This window comes from Adiantum capillus-veneris, chromosome 1 (genome assembly GCF_014529385.1).
Source record: "Adiantum capillus-veneris isolate H3 chromosome 1, ASM1452938v2, whole genome shotgun sequence".
NCBI lineage: Eukaryota > Viridiplantae > Streptophyta > Polypodiopsida > Polypodiales > Pteridaceae > Adiantum > Adiantum capillus-veneris.
In genome coordinates, this window is record NC_140931.1 from 185,884,929 (window position 1) to 185,907,934 (window position 23,006).

General features: G+C 43.6%; 1 protein-coding gene across 2 annotated transcripts in view; it reads left to right on the forward strand.

The window, feature by feature from the left end:
* Positions 1–21,835, forward strand: part of LOC147466160 (DEAD-box ATP-dependent RNA helicase 7-like) — an 83,634-nt gene extending 61,799 nt beyond the window's left edge. For both annotated transcript variants that reach the window (XM_086524452.1, XM_086524458.1), the window contains exons 12-16: positions 19,565–19,661; positions 20,652–20,746; positions 20,828–20,961; positions 21,041–21,128; positions 21,259–21,835. In XM_086524452.1, coding sequence (XP_086380578.1) covers positions 19,565–19,661; positions 20,652–20,746; positions 20,828–20,961; positions 21,041–21,128; positions 21,259–21,523 — 679 coding nt within the window. In that variant the 3' untranslated portion in view covers positions 21,524–21,835. The remainder of the gene's footprint in view (positions 1–19,564; positions 19,662–20,651; positions 20,747–20,827; positions 20,962–21,040; positions 21,129–21,258) is intronic.
* The last annotated feature ends 1,171 nt before the right edge of the window (positions 21,836–23,006 follow it).

Genomic DNA, 23,006 nt, shown 5'->3' on the forward strand with positions numbered 1-23,006 from the left:
CCAGTCATAAACTCTTGACGTGGAGCATTCACATCAACAAAAGGTACAGACAGGGGTGGTCGGGAACTTTCGCTACGCTCGAACACTAGAGAATGAACAACCTGTCTGTCCTGTGAAGAGGAACCCTCTTCCCCGGCGTCATTTGTCTTGTTAGCCATAGTGCAATTCCAAGTTCCTGTGCTCTGTGTCCACCACAACCAACCAATGCTCACTCTTTCAGGAAAAAGTGATTGTGTCCCGACAATGGAACCTTAACACAGGCCCATAGGGTGGTAAGACTTTAGCTTTCACCCGAGTCTTTACTTGATAAACTTTACGACAAAAAGGAACTTCATGAATAAGTTTGTGATTGGAATTCAACACTTCAAAACAAATCATCTGTGCCCCTTGGTCATTGACATTTTGGTTCCCTGGTACCATATTTGCTTGCTGGTTAGAAAAACCAGCCATGCCAAAACTGCCCTGTGGCACCCCAAACTGACTCTGATGGCATTGAAACCCTTGCTGTATGCCAATCTTGCCATACATGGGGTTTGGTGATTCCCTAGCTTCCCCGAAGCTCCTGGGACATGTAGGCATCAAAACTGGCCAAAACCCTAAACCTGCAAAAAATTACAGCAAGCTGCAATTCTCTGTTTTCCTCTCCGATTCGCATGCCGATCACTCATGTGGGTAGCCCTTGAGCTCTCGCACCTGTAAGGTCACTTGCCCTATGAATTATACGAGATTCCTAGCGGGAAATCTCTCTAAATTGTCGTGTACAAGCACCCAAGGCTTTCCTAAAGCTCCCCTGGCATTACCTTGCAGTTTAGGTGTGCAACCCTAAACCTGCAAAATAAACACAGCAGGGTGTAATTCCTTGTCTCGCGTCATTTGAGCGTAGCAAACACGTCTACGCGTGTGTCAAGAGCTCCCGTGTGCAATGGGACAGTTCCCTTGTAAATTGGACGAGTTTTCACGCGAGAAAACTCTCCGTCTTCGCATTCCTTCGCGATGGGATTGTGCATACTTGAAGGGGATTAGCAATTAGCTAATCCGGTTTTTGTATGAAGGCACTTGCCTCGCATAAACCCCCCAGAACTGCACATGGTCATCTGAGAAGCCCAACTAGTGGGGCACTACCATATGTGCAAAGGGGTGAGAGAGATGCGCGAGAGCAAATCATAAAGCAAGGGAGAAGGCAAGCTTTTCATTAAAGCTGTGATCACTTGCACCCACTACTTAGACACATTGTGTAGCACAATGACTCAAAAATCAGCCCCTCATTTTTGGGTGCCCCCTCTTGCGATGAGCTTTCTGGAAGAGTGTGTGGCTTGCAGGTTGCTCTCCTACTGCCATGTGTCCAATTTGCTCCTTTTGTTTAAATTCCTAGTACCCACCAACTTATAAAGTCCTCGCGAGGGGCCTAAATGACTTTAATTGAGCCTAGCCACTACGTTACTAGTCAGATTTCAATGCTGATTGGCCCAACCATCTCGTGGCTGCCTGACCTTGAATCTTGCGATGAAACTCTCAGCCAAGGGTCGTTTCTGGGCTGATATGGCTGGATTCTTGGGGTCCTTCAGGGTACTGGTTGTTGTCCCCGTTTTGGATGATGATGGGTGGCCTCCTGGCTGCATTATAGGTCTGAGAATGGCCGCCTCAAATTCTGGAATTCAGCCTTTACTCAAAATGCAAATAGGAAGGTGTTCTTAGTACGCACAAAGATTGCTAGGGATGGCCGATCCTAAAGCTGCTCTTCATCGGCATAAGCACATGAGGGGTAATCTTGGGTTTTGCGTCAAATGGATGTGAAGAATCCGTTCTTGCATGGTGATATGAAGCAGCCACAACGATACGAGGATGTGAAACATCGCTAGTATGTATATAAGTTGACGAAAGAACTTTATGAATTGAAGCAAGCACCTAGAGCTTGGCATGAAAAGATAGTAGTTTATTTGATTCCAATTGGTTTTTGTATGGTTGATGTGGATCACCCCTTGTATTTGCAGGAGAATGAGACAGGTATTGTGCTCATATGCATTTATATGGATCACTTGATTGTTGATGGCTGGCTTCTTTGATGATCTAGAACGACCCCCAAAGGGATCTTTCATAGATGAGTTTTCTTGAGAATCAATAAATCCCTAATAATTATGCAAAGCCACCATCAATTAGAATGTATCCTGTGATTCCGGTTTGTCCATGACTACACCATGTGAATGTACTAGTCCTTTGTTACTTACTAACACATTCCGAATGCTTGATGATTAGTTATGCAAGGGTTGCACACAATGTGCTCAAGCTTCCTCAATGATAGCTTAAAGTGTAAGTATACAATCAAGCGTAGAGAGTCCTCTCTTGAATCCAACCTGTCCTCGCACTCGGATATTGTAACCGGGAAGGACGCCACGTGTCCTTGCATAACTCTATTATTTCTTGCAAGTGTGCGTGCATTTACCTTTACATGTAGGTGTCAAATCCTTTGGGTTGACAAAAAATAACGATCGAAATCGTCTTCAACGCTTGAAGCACTTGAATCAAGACACAGAGTGACACAGTCCCACTCCCAAATGTAATGGCCCCTTGCGGTATTTCTTTATTTAATTGCTCTTAGAGATAGAGCTGCAAGACAAGAACTCGCCCAAAACTCTGCAACCGCATGAGTGCTCCCCCAACTCGTATTTAAAGCCCCTTGGCTTGATTTGCCCGCGATTGCAATTGCAAAAAGAAAGAAATCCAATTCTTGAGTAGATGTTGACTTCTTGGCTTTACATTCTCTAGCATCCAACACAAAATCCTGTTTCATAATCACATTTTATCTCATCCTTTTCGGCCTGCTAAAAAAGGCCTTAGAGAACAAGGCATTAGGGAGAAGTTTAATCCCATCACATCCAGATGTTCGTTGATCTCTAACAGATGTCTAGATGTACTAAGTTGAAATCATTCATCAGACAAAATGCTGCAGACATTTCATCTTTCTCTACATGTCTCTAACAATACGCACATGAAAGAGAACATGTTTTCAATTCAATTAAGGAAATCTCCAATTCAGTGCACATCTGTTCATAAAGTCATTCGGCCAAAATACTGTTAGCCCTTGAGTACCCCTAAAATCTCAAAGAGAAATTAGTAATTTTATTCAATCTAGGCAATCTATGACAAGGAGTGGAGTGGCTTCCCACTTGTGCAATACACATCACACCAGATTCAACCTACTGATTTATCGGTAAGTTTTGGCATAGACACTGCTAATAACCCAAAAGCTTCACGGTACAACTCTCTTTGAAGAGAATGTGCGATCTTTTGCCCCTTTATCGAGGGCCAAAAAGTACTCTTGACCAAGTTATCTGCTTATCTTTTTGTTCTTTTCTTTGACGTGGTGGTAGCCTTGCTTGACCCCCTGTCCTTGGCACCTCAATGTGGATCTTTGGAATTCTCTGATCTACTAGTTGATTCCTTTTATGTTCTTTTCTTGTGCCTTGGGACTTGTTGCTAGCCTGACTGGCCTCCTCGTCTGTTGGCACTCAATCGCAATCGTCTCAATTCTATGAGGAACTATCCGTTGATTCCTTTGCTTTGTTAGAACCCTCAGATGCGCTATCATTTGATTCCCTTGCTTCTCCGGAATCCTCTATTGAACTTGCATTTGGTTCCCTAGGTTCGTCAATGTTAGGAAAGAAGACGTAGCTAAATAGATAATTGAGTAGATTACTTAATGGAGAGAGACAGATTTACATACACGAGATTATAGAGTAGAGGTAGAGAGAGAGAGAGAGAGAGAGAGAGAGAGAGAGAGAGAGAGAGTACACACGATATACGTGGTTCACCCAATGTGGGCTACGTCCACGGGAAAGCAGCCACTCAATGGCTTTAGTACTTCAAAACAAGAAGTAGTTTACAAAGGGATTATACCCTTAATGGAGCTCCCGCCTTGCGTCACTCTCACCACCTCACACTCACCTTGTTGCATCAACTTCACACTATGAAATGTGTAGAAATGGCCTTCTTTTATAGGCCAAAAGGGCTGCCCTCTCTTATGAGGGACAACCATGTGTAGCCGCCCTTGTGCGAATAAGTCCAAATCGGACCCTCCAATCCGCCCATGTGCCCTCTCTTATGAGAGACAACCATGTGTAGCCGCCCTTGTGCGAATAAGTCCAAATCGGACCCTCCAATCCGCCCATGTGTGGCCGCCCTTGAGAAGACAAGTCCACTTTTGAATTCGGCCACCAGCCATTGAATTCGGCCACCGGCCACCGGCCATTGACTTCCGGCCTCCGGCCACCGGCCATCGGCCACCGGCCATCGGCCATTGACTACCGGCCATCGGCCAACCGATCGGTTGTTTTCCGACCACTTTCCGGCCGTCGTCCGGCCATAATATTTCGGTGAAAAGGAATATTCCGGCGAAAAAAAAAAGTCTCAGGGGCCTTCGCCTCCGAGGCCTCTAAAGTTGCCCCTAATTCTTGTCCGTGAAAATTTTGGTTTCCGGTGAGTGATTTTCCTTCACGCACGATGGCTTCTCCTCATAATGGGGGCCTTACAAATGTGCGCTTTTACCACAGAAAATTACAAGGGTAAATCAGGCTCCATACTTAACAGTCAAAACCATCGGATGCTCTATTATCTGATTCCCTTTCTTCTCTGGAATCGTCTGATGAACTTTCATCCGGTTCCCTAAGTCATTCTGGTGATTGGAAGACTCTTGCCTTGTCTACCTAACTTGTCCGTAGGATAAGTCAATGAGTCGGCATGCATTTCAAAACCTTACTTGGCATGTCCCATAGTCTTTGAATAGAGTCAGACTTCTGTTGCAGACAATACTGTCGAATTTCCTTTGGCAAACCACAACAATACCGATCAATCTAGTCCCTCAAAAGTGACCCTCCAAAACGAGGACACTGGCGTACATGGCAACTACTAACCTTAGTTGTTGGTTTCTTTCCGATGATTTTTATTTAATTTTTGGGACCCTCTTTTTGAAGTCACAAATGACGACATTGTGTGGCAGTGTGAAACAGCCGATGATCGAGAGTTTCACCCGCAGATGGGAAAGCCTCGTCGCCACGAGTTGGTCGGGCCAACAGGCACTGGAATCCAAGCAATAAAAGGGTGTCTAGGCTCAGTTCAAAGTCATTTAGGTCCCCTCGCTACACTAATAAGTCGGTGGGTACTAGGAAATTAACTCAAAAGAGGCAAAGTGGACACTTGGCGGCTACAGATGATTTTGCCAAGTCTGCATGAAGAGGAGGCGCCCAAAATGAGAGAGGGGGCTGATTTTTTCCCATAAGTTACTATAGAGTGTGAGTGAGTAGTGGGTGTAGGTTTCACAGCTTTAATGAAAAGCTTGCCTTCTCCCTTGTCTTATGTAGCGCGATGATTCCGCTCTTGTGCATCTCTCCCCTCCTTTGAATATAGAAACCTGATGCCCCGCTTGAGGGCTTTTCATATGCATGTACAGTTGTGTGGGTTCATGCGCGAAATGGAGCCCGAAACAGCGAATTACAGCTTGCTGTGTATTTTTTCAGGTCAAGGATTTTGGCCCTAATCGATCCCGAATACCCCCAGGAGGTACGGGGAAGCGAGGTGATCGTTGTACATGTGATCTGGTGCATTCTCGCCAGGTTTGGGAAAGTGCCCGTATGCGTTGGGAAAGTCATCCAATGCATGGGGATTTTGTATGTGAAGTTTCTTAGTACGATTATGTTGCCGAAATCGGGCCAGAACAAGTTTTTTTCAGCCTGGATTGTGCGGGACTGCTCGCAGGAAATCACAGGTTTTATTCCCTCTTTGAATAGAATAAAGAAATACCGAAAGGGGCGCCAATTGTTGGGGCACCAGGTTGTCGGCGTCTGCTTGGAGTGCTCTAGCTTCTAGGCCGTGTTCATTTGAAGTGTTAATTCCAGTCACAGGTTTTTATTTGCAAAGTTTCTGTGTGTCCTAAAGTCTAAAGTAAAGTTTCGGGTGAAAGCCAAAGTCTACCGCCCTACGGACCAATTTCAGAAGTACTTAGTCATACTATACCTTTTTCCAGAAGCTCGTTGACTTGCTCCAAAATTTCCTCTTGTTGAGCAAGACTTACCTTATAAGAGGGTTGGTTTGGAGGAGAGCTACCCGGTATGAGATCAATGTGGTGATCTTTTAGACGATATGTAGGTAGCTTATCCGGAAGAGTGTCCGTGAAACAATTCTCATACCTTTAAATAAATTGAAAATGTTTAATTTTTAGACTAGAGAGCGAACCCTCGTTAGTTTTATCCCTTTTCCGTTCGAAAGTCAAGTCAGCAAAAATGCACTTATTTATTTTCTTTTTAATGGAGATATGGCTTTGAAATTGAGGGTTTATTCGGGGTATTAAATGCTCTTTAGCATCCCGTGCATCAACAAAAATTTTAATGTTCTTGTCCTTGTGCTCAAAAGCGAGGGTTTGTTCCACATAATCTGGGACCGGTTGCATATGGTAGTGCCCATGGCATACCCAAGATGATATCACATCCCTCCATGGGTGCCATTAAAAATGATTCGCGGTCCTTGTACGTGCCAATCCAGAGATTGAGCTTTCCTTGCACGGGATTTGCATTGGTAGTTAACGCCTCGAATGTTGATCCGGAAGTGATTGAAGTTCAAAGCTGAGCCGGTGCGAGGCCCAAGTGTTCTGCTGTATCAAATGAGATAAAGTTGTCCGTTGATTCAGGATCATAGGGAATCAATACCTGCTGGTTATTCACAGATCCCAAGCCTTTTAGGAGCTGACGCTTACCTTTTTCTGTTTTTTTATCCCCTTGCACATCAGGAATGGAATTCGAGCTTGGTGGAGCAGGTTTGCGATTGTTTCTTCTTCGAAGATGTTTGTTCTTGCCGTCACTGCCATATAGGTCAGTTGGTCTTCATGTGTACTTTTTCACCATAGTAGAAGCACTTTCCTTGCTCTTTGAAGGTTTGTACTTGGTTCGGCGTGAGATACTTGAGATGTTGTCCAATACCCTGTACAACGGGAAGGCACCATGTGCCAACGGAAAAGAATAGACTAAACAACTTTAAGCACTTCCAATAACAATGAACTGAAAGAGATGCATGACACACGAGACAAGCGGTGGCCGAGCTCCATCCCAAGAGGGCACTGGCCCCAAACCTTGGTGCCCCTTTTGGTATTTCTTTATATTGCTGCAACACAGTACAAGACGGTATTCTGTCCTCTACACTCCCATGCAGAGGTTGCTAGAGTATGAGCCTTTTGCACATATTTAAGGCCCTTGAGGCCATCTAAAAAAAGTACATGAAAAGCTTTCAATTCTAAAAGCATCGAGATCCAAAAAGCTCAACGTAAGTTCTACCAAAATCAACCTGCGCCAAATGCGGGGTTCAATACTGCTGCCACGTGGCAGACTGTTACCGCAAAACGCGATGTCCGTACAGCCTATTAGTGCATTTCACAAAAGTGTCCGTACAACACGTGCCATGCCATCAATTCTTCACGCAAAGGTTTTTGTCTGTTTTTGCTGCTTTATTTTAATCCTAGGGACTAGGGCCCCATTGGATGATGTCCCATAAGTTTGTGAGAACTTGTCTTTTAAAAGTAGCCCACTTGGCAAGGCTTTGCAAGTTGGTAAAACTTCTTGTGTTGCTGCTTCTCTTAGGGCTTAGGCGCCTCGGCCAGGATCTGCAGGTTGGCTCAGGTCTTCAGTGGCTTGACATGTTAGTAGTTTTTGGCACCCTCTGGGCTTCTTAGGTTGATGCGTGTCCTCTAGGAGACACTTTTTATCTTGGTGGCCATGGTCATCATGAACTGCTCTTTGCCTTGCACAGTACGTGCTATATTCCATCCGTCTGGGGAGTACCAGTGGAATGTAGATCCTCGGCAATGATTGCTTACTCCATTATCTACTGAAGGGTATTGTGGAGATACACCTTCATGCTCTTGCGAAGTAGTGATGTAAGACTTGCTTCGAATTTCCGCATCTTTTCCTTGTCGGAAATCTTCATGAAAGGCGTAACTTTCAAAAGATTTAACCAATACTTGTTAATATAAGTCGTGACTTTTCATGTTCCTTCTGGGCGAGCCAACCCCATTCCTTTTGAATGTCATTCTCGAAGTCGGGCGGAAGAAATTGTTGATAAAATTCAGATTTGAATCGAGTCCACGTTCTGGCTTCAGTACCTTCTAGAATCTTGGCTAACCAACAGTTGCTTGTTGTCTCCTTGAGATACATCTCAACATGACGCAACTTGGATTTCTCGATGAAGTTTCCGTTGGCAAAAGCAACTTCAAATTGTCTCATGAAAGACAGTGCCTTGGAGATATCTCTCCGTCCTGCGTAACTGTCAAACTTGATATCCTTGTCACCGGATTTGAAAACTTGCACCTTGTGGTGACGCTTGTGGTTATCCTTCTTGAACTTGGGGCTTCTCTTCAGTATTACGTAGGGAAGTAGTAGGAGTTCTCTTCTTTGAAGAAGGCTTATATACTGTATGAAAAGTAGTATAAATAGTATACCCAAGAGAATATGATGGAGAAAAGATAGAGACATTCTTGCTTTGGTTCAGCAGAGAGAGCTCTTGGAAGGCCGATTGTTCCCATCTGAGATCTCTTGTGCGCGTTGGCACCTCGTTTTCCTCTTGCGGGTTGTTACCACCGGCAAGATTTTCTTGACGCCCATCGGCATCTGTTTCTTCCGGATTCTTGATTCCTTCCAAAAGCTTCTGGACAGCTGGCAGCGTGAGAAGCTGTTGCAATTCCGTGAGTTGAACGCATACTTGTTGAAGTTCATCTTTAGTGGTTCTTGTCCGGTTCTTCTTGTTCTTTTCCGGAATCGTCCTTCTTTGTAGAAAAAGAGAGGCTACCGAGCTGTGATACCACTGCCACAAACGGGAGTGCACACAAATAATCAACAAGCTGAAAATAAAGAAACTTTCAACTAAAAGAGACTAGGGAGAAGATCGTTAGAGTACTGGGTACCAGATAATGGGCTGCCCCCCCCCCCCCCCAAAGAAGAGAAGCTTTATTAGGGAGAATCTTTTTACAAGCATAAGAACCGGAGAAACCCCTTTATTCTAAATTTCAGACTCGATGGTCGATTTCTTCCCGTGCGGAAAATTCCGACAGGCCAACTCTCAATTCTGTCTGCACATGGAGTGTGGAACTCCACAGACTGGAATCCTTGAGCGTAGGCTGAAGCCTCCTTGCTCTTCTCCGCGATGGAGTACCTACAAAAAGCACAAACACGAAACAACAAATCGTAGAGCGTATTCACAATTGGTACCAAGTGCAGAAAAGAGACCTTCGTATACTGGCTTCGCACCATCACTTGCAGAATCCCGACGAAAGGGCCTCTTGTAGCTAGTGTTGGCAAATCTAGGAGCAAAAGAGGGAGCGTTGGCAGCTTTTATAGCTTTTGGAAGGCGATAGGAATAGCCGGCGAGAATCTTGCAACAATAGCTGGAGCAACTAGCGTGGGAATAGTAGGAGAGGGGAGAGAGAGCTTTGGCGAGAGAGAGAGAGAGAGAGAGAGAGAGAGAGAGAGAGAGAGAGAGAGAGAGAGAGAGAGAGAGATTGCACGTCAAATTCAGCTTGAGGGTACCTCTAATTTTTTTTTAACATAATCCTTGCTATAAAATTTATTAAGTGGTTCCCCTCTTATTAAGTGGGCGACCGGTCACTAAATAAAATGTGTGAACCTGTTAAAAACTCAATAAAAACTCAATGCGTCGAAAACCGATGCTAGACAACAGTTTCCACGTGTCCCCAGATGCGGTTCTCATGCAGAGATGCTATGCAAACACAGTTTACTCGCGAGAAAGCATCTGCTTTTCTTGGAAAGCACTTAAAAATATTCCGCTTTTTAGAAAAAGCTTCTCAGAACCCATTTTTATTCTTGTGGCCGCGTCTTTCCTGGTGCGTCACATAATGGGTGATGGGAGCATCGAAAAGGGAATATTCCATTGATATGGTAGGAAATCCAAGCTTGCCAAAGAAATACGAGTAATACCCACTTCTCGGTCTCTTCCATCGAACTAACGGTACAACTCTTTTGCCATGCTTAATGTCACCCATCATACGACACATCAGAGTTGGCCGTTCTTGATGGCTTTTATCAATTCCAATAAATCTATAGTTGCTAACCTTTACAATTCAAGGGTACACTTTTAAATATCCTAATTTCAATAAATAGAAATTACTCAGAGAAATAAGAAAAGAGTTTATTTACCAAGACAGAACTCTCTGAAGATTGGGGAAATTCCGCCCCAAAGAACTCGAGAAATTCTCCGATCTCTTTTTCTTCCAAGAGTGGTTCATCTTGTTTTCAAGAGCTCTGTCGTGCTCTTTCTGCGAGTAGAGTTTCCACTTTCTTATACTCGGCTTGAGAGGAGAATCGACGGCCTCTCGCCATCTCGAGTGAGTCTCATCAATCGGGTAATTCCTCAGGTGATTCACATATTTCGGGTCTTTAGAGTACTCGATTAATCTTTTCACACATGTCAACCTACAATTGATGTTTGTACTCCGCTCAAAAAGTTTCCAAAATCTCTGTTCGTTTCTTTTGTTCTCACACTGGGACTCAACTTTTCGTGTTGTCTTTATCAGATTCTTCGCGAGAATCCATGTGTTGCAGAAAGGATCGGATCCTCCATAGAAGAAGAATCCTTCTGAGCTTTGATACCACTCATACAGGCTTGGACACTCCAAGCGAGAAATCAATAGCAACACACGAACAGAAAGTGCAAAATCACTGAACTTGACGAGAAAGAGAGAGGGAAGGAGAGCCGACATGTCACAGTAGAGTTCCGCGCCCAGATGCACCGGTCCCAAAGTTTGGTGCTCCCTTCCGGTATTTCTTTATTATTATGCTCGCAAAGTACAACTGTTCGAGGGTTCAACTTTCTACAAGACTTTGCATATAGATGCTCTCTGAGAGTGACCCTAGGGGCACTTATAAACATTACAAGGGATGCTCAAAAGCAGAGCCCAAAAGCACTTCAACCAAAAGCATTTGCTCCCAAAATCCCATGCGTAAAAACAGCAAAATCTGCCAATCCAAATTTCGGAAATTCGTACAGCCTGCCACGTGGCACTGCTAGCGCAAAACGTGGGATTTCTGTAGTCATGCCACGTTTGTAGCATGTACTTCCTTGCCACGTCAACATTCATTGCGATTTACGTCATTAAATTTGTGACATCCCCCCCTCTCTAAAGAAGAGTAATTGCCCTCGATTACGCCTACAAAACAATCAAAGGTTAGAAACTAGCTCAGTAGACACCGACTCTATGTACCCGTGCATGAGATTGCACATACCGTGCACAAGACACCAATCACTGAATAATCACATCAAACTCACATCATTATCGGTGTCGAGATCTCACATACGAATCATGATCATCATTGTAACTTATTTAGCAATCACATCCATACTGTGCTGATCTGTCCACTGATGTCTTGACTCTTGATCTACTAAATCTCATTACTGTTATATTCTCATCCCTTCTCAAATTCATGCGGACATGTCAATGACCATCTTCACAAGACAATACACTAACAAAGCATGCATCCACACTGGATGTCAGATCTACATTCACATAGTTTACACTAAACATTCATATGCAAAACAATGAAAGTACTCATCTCATCTATTCTAGAACCATTGATGCACATAGATCACTATCTAGCCATCTTATCCTTGTGAAACTTTTGATGCACTAAGATTAGTATGGCTAAATTATTTTTGTCATTTGTGAATGCGACCGTAGTGCATCAAGAGTTCTATCCCGATGAGATGGCTAGATCACATTCCAATCTCATCGATCCCTAACAGATGTCTAGATACACTAAATTCATCATATCAATCATCAATATCATCCCTCCCGGTGACTTGGACAAAATTTTGCAGACGTTTCACCTCTCGCACTCAAACGAACACATGTTTGCAAGAATACATCGATCAATCAATTCTTTAGGAATTTCCATTTCAATGTACATCTTTTCATAAAGTCATTCCACAAAATAGTGTGACCCCTGTCAACATCTCTAAAATGTGAGGAAGAAATTAGTGACTTCATTCCATCTAGGTAATGTGTCACGAGGACGTGGCAACTGGTAACCTTAGTCGTTGGTTTCTTTCCAATGATTTTTGTTTAATTTTTGAGACCCTCCTTTTGAAGTTGCAAATGGTCGAACATTGTATGGCCAATGTGAACGGTAGTTTCACCCGCAGACGGGAAGTTGGTCGGCACTGGAACTCGTAATGTAAAAGGATGTCTAGGCTCAGTTCAAGATCATGTAGGTACCCCCGTCGCACTTAGCAAGTTGGTGGATACTAGGAAGTGAACTCAATAAAGGCATAAGTCAAGGTGGGATCACCAACAGAAAGTATCCGACAGTTGGGCCACATTGCACTTTTGGATGCAGTCCCAATGAGGATAGACGGTCAGAAGACCCCAGCGGAAGCATCTCCTAAAAATTAGGGAACTGCTATTTTTGGGCCGTGAAATGTGTTCGCGTCATTACCTTCGGTATAACCAGGGGAACATTTTATTACTCTGCTGCAAAGTCAATTGATACACTAGTTGAGAGATTTTTAAGCAGGAAGCCCAATGCGGGGAAGTTGCATGCATGAGTGCCAAGTGGCACTTTTTGGTCAATTTACCAAGTTTGGGAGAACAAAACTCGTAACCGACTTTTTGGAGCAGTTTTGGAGGCCGATAACTGTGATTTTCAGCCATCTCTCTCCATTTTTTTGAGCTTCGCATGACCTTATATAGGACCAAGGAGCTCATTTTCAGCATTGAAAGGCATCAGATGCGTGTTTACAGGGCTGTTTTGCTGCGTTTTCAGCGATACGCAGGTTTTGGCAGCCATGGAAATCTTCCCCTTTTGCATCTATTTGTTCACAGATGCATTACAGGTCAAGGGTAGAAGAGGGAGCACTTGATTTATGCTGGGGGGATACTTCATTGAGAACCTGTCACAGGTAAAGAGCTATGGAGTGCTTTCTTTCCCTCTCATGTACAGTGTGGTGCTAGGAGTGACCAGCACACTACACACTGCTCTCTCTCTCCCCTACGTGCAATTATGTGATGCCCCACAAGTGGGCTCTTCATTTGACTGATGTACAGCTGTGTGGTTTCATGCTTTTGTGCTGAGGCAAGAGCCTCCTTGAGCAGGAACAGGGGTAGCTAACTGCTACTCCAAAGGAGGCACCGGTGAGGGTCATAACCTCATCGTACAGGTGCGTTTTCAACGCTGTGTATGCACTGTAAATTGACTGTTTTTCAGCCATACGGACGCCAGAACCATTGGGAATAGTGCTCCACTGGTAGAGGACAATTAGGGGACTGTTTGGGGCTGAAAACAGGACAAAAACCAGTAAATACAGTGTGCTGAATTTACTGTTTTTGGGCAGGAATCAAAGGGTTTATGCTAGTGGAAGTGAGTTCCAACAAGGGAATTGGTTTTGGGGTTGTTATGTTACCGAAATTTGGCCAAATCAAGTGGTATCTAGTTGGATATAGACAAAGGATTCCCATGACTCTACTTTGTAAATTTACCCTCTCAAAGTAAAAAGAAATACCGAAAGAGGCGCCAATTTTGGGGCCTACAGGTTGTCGGGGTCTGCCCGGGGCATTCTAGCTTCCGAGCCGTGTGTGTATTCAAGTGTTAATTCCCGTCGCAAGTTCTCTTTGCGAAGTGCTCTGTGTGTGTGTCTGTCTAAAGTAAAGAATTTCGGGTGAAAGCCAACGCCTACCGCCCCCACGGGCTGGTTTCATAATGTGTGACAAGGGAGTGGAGTGGCTCCCCTCTTGTGTAGCACACACTGCAGGAGATTCAACCGGCCGATTCAGTGATCACTTGTGGAATAGGCACAGCTAAACCAAAAGCCTCAAGGTACAACTCTAGTAACTGAGGAGAATCTGCTAAGTCCTCCTTTATCCACTTTGCATCAAGAGCTTGACCAAATATCGGTGGGCTATCATACCCTTCACTTTCCTTTCCTTGTGCGTTAGGACCTGGTGGTTGTTGCTCTTGCTCCCTGTCCACTGGCACATTACTCTGAGTCTTTAGAACTCTTTAATTTATCATTAGATGTTTTTTGAGATTCTTTGTTTGGACACTTAGCTAGAATGTGCCCAATGCCCAACCTCTCCACAACCATTGCATTTCCCTCTTTGAAGTAGTCTGCATGTTGCTCTACTGTCAATCTTGGCCATGTGGATTTCTCCTTGTGCTTCTTGCCCTTCTTCTTCTTCTTGTTAGAAGACTCTTTTTTAGATGACTTGGACGATGAGTCGTCTGTCGCATATGTCAAGAAGCTTGCGTGCATGCAGAAACCGTCTGTAGCATGCATGAGTATTTGAAGGCGCTTGGACATCTGTTTCAAACTGAAACAACAACAAAACCATTCTATTTGCGATAGAAAAGAGATCTTCCGAAAAGGAGCAATTGGCAAAAAGGTGTCCCAAAAATGTTCACTACAAGTAGCTAAATTGTCATCTTCTACCATCTTCAGATGGTTCCATGCCATAATCACATCCTATTCATATTGTTGTGTTAACCATTCCGAAGAATACAATTTCTTGATTTATCCACTTGGTCGGTAGTTTGCTATAGAGAAGAAGAATCGACCACCATGTCTGAGCATTCCCTTTTAGAAAAGATGCCTTTCGTACTTCAGAGGCTGGTGTTAAACTGCTGTATGAAAGAAAAAGCTCGATGTAAATCCTCGAGGCCTAAAAAAGTGTCAAATCTTACGGCTTGACCCTGATCCTTGAACTCTCTAGTCTTCCTTTTTCTTTTCTAGGTTGTCGTACTGAGTGGCTCGTAAGAGGTGATTCTTCATCTTACCATAAATTGTACCAAAGGTGTGGGTATCTTTGTCTAAACTGTCTGAACTGGAAGAGGTTTCCTCCTTTGAACTGCTAGATTGCTTTTTGTGCTTTCCAAAATTTTTTCTTTGATTTGCTTTTCTTGAACTTGCTTTTCTTGTTCTTTCTTCGCTTTTGACGTTTGTTCTAATCCTCGCTGGAACCAAAGGGAGAATAATTGTCAGAATTGTCAGATGACGAAGAAGAACTGGGATCGTCCTCCAAGCGAGCATACTCCTTTGATTCCTCGAAAGTAGATTTCTGGTCCAAATAGCCCGCATATTCCGTTGACATGCTGCCCTTCCGAGAGTGCTTTTTAATTTTGATCAACTCTATAACTTTTTGTTCAAGAGCTTCATCAAACTCTTTGTGTAAGTTTAACTTTTGCTTCTGTGCACTCAGCTTTACCTTGGTCTTCATTGCTGACTTGGTCGGAGTGTGGACGGCCTTCTGCCATCTGTTGTAAACCTCAGTAATCGGATGATTCTTCAGATACTTCACATAGTTTGGGTCTTTGGAGTATTTGACAAGGTTCCTTGTAGAGGTGTCAACCTGAAGCTGTTGAGTGTACTCAGATTCGTCGAGATCCCTCGTCAAAGACTTGCCATGGTCCTCTCCCGTTAGAATCTCCGTTGGTTCTTTCCGTTTCCCCACTGGGATTGGAGTGCTCTTCATTCTCCTACAAAACTATTGTAGGTCGAATGTTGTCCTCTGTGTCGGAACTTATGTGTGCCGCAAGAGTTGTATCGGATTGTCACAAGGCAGGCACCACGTGCCAATAGAAAAGAACAGACTGTACAGACTTTTAGCACTTCAATAACAACAGAACTGTGAGAGAGAGAGAGAGAGAGAGAGAGAGAGAGAGAGAGAGAGAGAGAGAGAGAGAGAGAGAGAGAGAGAGAGAGAGAGAGAGAGAGAGATGACACGTGACACGGAGTGGCGGAATTCCACCCCAGAGAGTATTGGCCCCAAACCTGGGCGCCCCTTTCGGTATTTCTTTATATTGCATCAACACAGTACAAGCCGGTACTCGAGACTCTACACCTTCGCACTGAAGCATGCCAGAGAATGAGCCCTAACCTCATATTTAAAGGCCCTTGGCCTAAAAAGCAGTTTACAGAAAAAAGCCTTCAAACTTAAAAGCTTCTGGTCCAAAAGCAAAGCCAAAAAGCTGCCAGCGTAAATCACGGAAATCGGTACAGCTTGCCACGTCATCAGCCAGCTGACATTTTTTAGGCTTTGACATGTCAGCAGTTTGTTACACGGATCCTTTGTAGGAGAAGAGTTGTTTGAGCTGCGATACCACTATAATAGGCTTGGACACCCAAGAGAGAAATCAATAGCAACACACAAACAGAAACTGCAAGAGAGTGAACTTGGGGGGGGGGAGAGAGAGAGAGAGAGAGAGAGAGAGAGAGAGAGAGAGAGAGAGAGAGAGAGAGAGAGAGAGAGAGAGAGGAAATGTTACATTAACGTCTGCAGAAGGCCAGAATGACCTATGAGACCAAAGAGTTACAATGTGGTGGATCTGATACAAAGTCAGAGTAACAAAAATGACAATGACAAAATAAAGTGACAGAATAAAATGCTATGGAATTTGAAACAGCTAGCTGGGATAGCTAAATCACAGATCACAAAAGATCCAGCTAGGTGGGATAGCTAAATCATAGATCACAAAAGATCAAGCATCGGTCGTTGGCGGATCTCATCAATCTCCTCCATGGTCAATAGCTTGACTGGGTGTCATGCATGTTGGGCCAAAGTGATCCGAATCCTCTGATGCAACCTCCGTCGATGCTGTGTAGTCCTGTGCAGTCGTGGGCGTCTGGATCTCCCTAGCTCGGTCGCTCGGTCGATCAGTGTGCCTCCGATGTGAGGTGACGAGCTCTCCTGTGGTAGTAGCTCCTCCAGGTGTCTAGTGTTTGCTCTAAAAAAGTCTGTGATCCGTCTCTGAGACTGGCTGGCCTCTCCTCTCATCAGGCTCTCTCTATGTCTACGCAGCTCGAGCAAAAACAGACCCAAGCATCTTTGATCCTCGTACGGCATGACTGTGGAGAGTGGTCCGAAGCCCTCTCTGAACAAGCAGTGGAAGCGGCCACGTATCTCGTAGTAGACGGGGCAGTGGCATGTGTAGTGCAACTCTGTCTCAAGCTCCAGGTCACATAGGAGGCATGTCCTGGCCTCTGCGGGTACTCTGCTGTCGACACAAAGTACTCTGCTGATATATATATATATATATATATATATATATATATATATATATATATATATATATATATATATATATATATATATATATATATATATATATATATATATATATATAGAGAGAGAGAGAGAGAGAGAGAGAGAGAGAGAGAGACACAAAGTGGCGGAGTTCTATTTCCAAATGCACTAGCCCCGAAGATTGGCTTTCTTTCTTTATTGATTATTGAGGGTTCGCAAAGTACAACGGCCGGAGAGCACGTCCTCTACAATCTGCATGTTGTAGATTACCAGAGAGGGCCCCCAAGGCTCATATTTAAAGGCCCAAGGCCAAAAAGATTCAGATATGAAAAGCTGGCACATACATAAAAAATCTGCCGCTAATTTCAGGATGTCTGTACAACATGCCACATCATCAATTTTTATTGAGAAAATTGGTTCTAGTCAATCTCGGCCACTTTTGGGCGCTTAGTTAAACAGGCTCTTTTAAGTTGAAATGCCACATCATCGCATTTGTGACAATCTTCTTGCCACCTTCCACAATCGCAAGGGTGCCTTTCATGTAGATAGATTGTGTTGTTATAGGCAAACTCAACCAAAGCCAACTACTTTGTCCCACTGAGACCTCTGATGGGAAACATAACACGCAGCAAATTATATCTGACCAACCATCTCTCTGGTGGTGAAAGGTGAAGAGAGGTGCCCAAGTTCTCACAAAGAGCTCGTTAAAACAAACCAATCATCTGATGAACTTCATCCCACACAATAGATGTAGGCATCCCATGATGTCTGAAAATCTGGGCAATGAACAGCTTAGCCATATGTTCAGCCTTTATTATCTGCTTTACTTGAAGAAGGTGAGACTGCTTGCTCAATCTATCTAGCAATAGTTTGTAAACCATCACGACCAGCAAGTCCAAGGCATACCATAGATAAAGTCCATAGCAATGCTGTCACATGGCCTATGTGGAATAGGCGAAGGCTGAAGCAATCAGCTTAAACCCTCTGTAACACGACCTTTTCAAAAAATGATCTTTAGTAGAATATGTTGAGATTCTCTCCATTTTGAAGCCCATCAAACAGACCGTCAAAGTTTGGATGTATAGCCTACTGCCCCCTCAGATCCTTAAACTCTTAATGGAAAATAGCAGTAACGGCTGTTCCTTGTGGCTTGTGTGAAAGCACGAGCATCTTCATTATTCTTCCCCTTAACATGAACAATGTGAAAGTCAAACAAAGAGAGAAAATTGGCCTACCTTGTCAGTTTATTTGACAGCTTGGCTAAAGCAAGCAAGCACTTCAAGCTTTTGTGATCCGTATGGCAAATAATGCTTCCAAGAACTCAAAGCCTGGATAATTGTTAAGAGTTTTTTCCCATAGATTTGTGCTGCTCTCTATGCTTTGGTGAGCAACCTGCTCTCATAGGCAACCGCATGCCATCCTGCTAAAAAACTGCTCCCAAACTGCTCTTACAAGCATTGCAATGCACTTCAAAAGACTTGTGAATCCTGAAGGTTTGGCAACACTAAACTGGTCCTGTGATAGGCTTTTCCTTCAAATGCTCATCAAAAGCTGTAATCGGTCTCCGTCACTAGCTGAAACGAATTCCTTTCTTGCTAAGCTCATGCTAAGGAGCTGCAATTTCTGCAAACATCCTGATAAGTCGTCTGTAGTAGAATCACAAGAACTCTGAGCATCATAAATATCTCATAATAGTGGCCAATCCCTGATAGCTGCAGCCTTTGTTGGGTCCATGCACGCCACCTCTGGAGAGAGGAAATCCCTCATGAAATTCTTTCCATTGATAACCAACCTGTGCCCCCCGAGAGCATTTGAACACCTGAGTCAAGTGCTCCCCATGCTCAGCTTTTATCTTTGTAATGTCATCAAAGAAGGTACCTATAAATCTTCTGAGTCATGCCTCTCACTTGTGTTCTCTTCGTGTGCTTTTTCATGGTCTTCTCTAGACTTCCTCGTGCTCTTCCTGATTATGATCAGGTACTGTCTCCATGCTGTAAATCTGCTGCAGTACCAAACGTGACTCTGCAAATCTAGGAACTTTTTTACCTCTGCCAATAGAGGGTAATGAAGCTCATGGCTGAAGTGGCCCATTGTGTTCAACCTGAAATCTAGGGGGCCTGTAGTGCAAAGAATTGGGGTACTCGAGTGACTGTAATCATTCACAAACATACTGTGTTTACTCCTTACAGGTCGTCTTCATACCCTCTTTTTGTTGTCCCTTTGTCTTTGGTCCGTCTCTTTCCCTTCCTCATCTTACATGGCTAGACCCTCTTCAGGCTAGTGCAGCCGCCTTTCCATGATGGTTCTGATGATTATGCATTTTCAAATTTGCCTGTACTATGATTATTTGTATTTTTCTAATCCACAGACCACTGCAACACAATCTTGAATATTCTTTCTTTTCTCCATCATGTTGTGTTTGGCATGATAAATCTGGAAAAAAATTGAGTCTTGGCCTGAAGAATGTAGTCTTAACATCTTTGTTTAAACGTTTTGCTGCAGTCTACTATCCATTTTTAGGCCTGCTGCAGAAGAACTTTTGCGAAGCAGCAATCTTTCACCTACAGATATAATAGCAAAGGCCATTGCTAAAGTTGCGGTAAAGTTTTCTGAGATAACTCTTTGAACAGTTTATTGTGACAACTTGCATAATGGCCCACTCAGGATAGCAGCTAAGTACAAAATTGTGCAGGTTTCGTGTGATAGGTATTTGTATCTAAATATGTCAGTTGTTGATATGCACCATTGCAAGCTTTTACAACATTAATGCATGTATATGTCCATGAAGAAGCCACCTGGCATTTGTTTTTGGTAGCAACTTGTGGCCACCCCACGAACCAGTTATGTGGGCAGAAGGTTCTACTAAATATGGACAACTTGGCTAGATGAGTACACACCGTACCAAAAGGACTCAATTCCAGTAGCAGGAGCACTTCATCCCATGTGGAGCTAGAGAGTTGTGTCATAGAGGTTGCATGTTTTGCAGCAGCTATTATGGTTCACAGAAATAGCTGCAGCAAGTTGCAACGACTGTAGGATTTTCAAGGTCGGATACTTGGATATTGGGTTAGCCTACCTAGCCATCCCATGCTGTGGCTGTGTGTGACAAATTGGAACTATAGAGACAAACAGAATCAAGCTTTCTTTAAGGACACCCTGATTGCACCTCATGGCACCATTTAGTGAAATATCATGTGTGCTAGCAGTGTGCAAAATAATCGCTATTTTGTTTCTTTACGCAAATTCTGGTCGTCTTCTGATAGACCAGAGCATCCGTATAATTGGAAGCTATTTTATTCTTGTCAGTATACTTAAATATATATTGGACTTATTAACACCCAAAAATGTGAGCAATGATGTCGCAATCACCTAAGGGAAGGTTGTGCATATCGGTTAGTTTGTTTTAGTCCAGCGCCTTGGTGTAATTGTCTAATATCTAAACATTGTTTCACACATTTGGAACAATCCCATTTGTGTTGAGTTTATTGCCAAACTACTAATGCTATTAAATTTAGTTGCTCTTCCCATGGCTGCTTCATAAATTTCATAGTTGTAGTATAATATGTTTTATTTTAATGACTTGGTGCAGGGTCACACAGAGCTTCGAAGGCGCTCCCTTATTACCGGGCAAGACACATTTGCGACAATGATGCTTCAGATTGGAAAGCCCATGTATTCGGCCACGTGAGTGCATTTATCTATGTAGCTGTTTTTGAAGATAGGCAAACTCTGAGAAGCTTAACTATAGTGAGTGCTGGGATGCAGATACGCATTTAACTGCTTACGGAGAGCTCTCTCAGAAGACACTGTAGGGAAGGTGAAGGGAATGTCTCTGACCAAGGATAACTTAGGAGCAGTCTTTGATATACCTTCTGAAATGGTTGAGGAATTACTTGCTGGTACGACAAGTTTTTAAGTGTGGCGTCTACATTTTAAGATATTTTGCTACAGCACTAATTTCTCCACTCTTGGCTTCAGCTGCATCGGGTGAGAGATTTACGGTAACCTTGTTAGACAGTTTACCTGAACTTCAAGCTCGTCCGGATAGGAATTCTCAAGGAAGAGGGTAAAAATGTTTCTCTTGCTCTTCAAGGCTTGTGATCTTTTCTATGCTGCTATGAAGTAGCTTGGGGTGCTGTCTGTGGGATGTGATTAGTTTTCCTAAGTTTTTTGTTTTATTTTGGTTTTTTTGACAGTGGGCATGGTGGCCGGGGAGGTGGTCGGGGTGGAGGGGGAAGGGGCAGCAGCTTTCCTGGTCGTGGTTCTTTTGGCTGTCCAATGAATTTGCAAGGACGAGGTGGTGGCAATTTCGGAACTTACATGCCTGGGCCTGGCTGTGGCAGCGCTCCTGGTAACCCTAATTTAAGTGGTGCTGCTAGGGGTGGATTCAGTGGTGGCCATAATAATGGTCAGATGCGGGGAGGAAGAGGAGGTCGAGGGAGAGGTCGCAGAGGGTCGTGATTAGCAGCACAGCTACAAATTATGTCTCATATCTTGACTACTTTGCCAATCCTTCTTTCATCAAGATGTAAGCTTATGCAAAATTGAAATTGAGGTTAATTCAAGGCATTATCAGAGCAATGTCTTATCTTTGCTATACCTTAACGACGCAAGAGAAATGACGACCTGTGGTTAGTATGTTGTGGGCCTGCAGAGAGAAATCAGCAAAAAATGGAGATAGTGACAGAGTTGTACCCCTTGTACTTCCCCTAATTGGAATGTGGAAGTTACAAGCTACATCAATTTCTGAATGTTGATGATTCTTTTTAGTTCTCACATTTCATAGGGCTAGGTAGTCTATTCCTTCTTCATGATTCTTAATTAAAACTGAACAGTGGGGTCCAGGAAAATTGGATCTGTTAGCTTAATATCAATGTAAGGAGTCTACCAGGAGAAAGTGTCCTGTAATTTTTTCCATCCAACCAGTTAGGTCATTGAGGAATGGTCAATTATGCTCGTGGAAGAGAGAAGACAGTCTCTAGTCATGCAATTGTGATGCAATAGTAGTCAATTTGATATAATTGCTTCAATTAATCATTGAGCTGTTGACCAGGTAGTTGCCAATCTGTTGCAGGCATCCATTACAGGACCTGGGGGTTAGAATTATCGTTGCTGTAGCTATTCAAAGATATAAAATGATGAAGCATGAACCTCCCAACACCCATGGTATAGGTTGCTCCTGCCAAATCTACAGATGCAATTTGTGCTTCAAACTCTTATGCGAAAATTAGGGATCTTTCAAATGAATAATTGCAGTTACTTTCCCCCTTGAGTCTGTCAAACTCGCTAACTATTATGCCACCAAGTCCTGTTAGTGGAGTTGCCCATGTAATTGGACAGTAGTTGCAAATGGATTCTCTGTTTTTAGATATCTTCAATACCATGGTTGAGGATAATGTAGACACCAATGATGTACAGGCTTTTATGAATCAAATGGTCTCGCTCATTCAATATAGCAATCATAGGACACACATGACCCTTTTTTTTTTCCGGTTGGGTGGGTGGGTGTGTATGTGTGAGAGAGAGAGAGGGGGAGAGGAAGCGAAATATTAAGTGTCGTCTAAAGGCCAAAATGCCTTGTGAGACCAAAGAGTTACATCATGGTGAACCTGATACAGGGTCTGGACAAAAAGAAAGTAAATACTACCTAGACTTGTAAACGGTGGGTATCAAAGAGCCTGATGGTTACATATACAGAAGGTGGGCGTGTCTCTCAAACAATATATAAGTGGTGGATATGTGTGTATCATATAGCAAATATGGCTTCCATCGTCGGTGCATGATCTTGTTGATGTCCACCATGGTGAGTCTGCATAGGGTGTCTCCCACGTCTCGCCTATCCTTTGGTACAATTTTATTTCCTGTGTCGTATCTCTCTCTTTTCTCTCGTTCTATCTCCCCATCTCGTCCTTTGCTTTTTTCTGCTGCTCCATGCCATGGCATC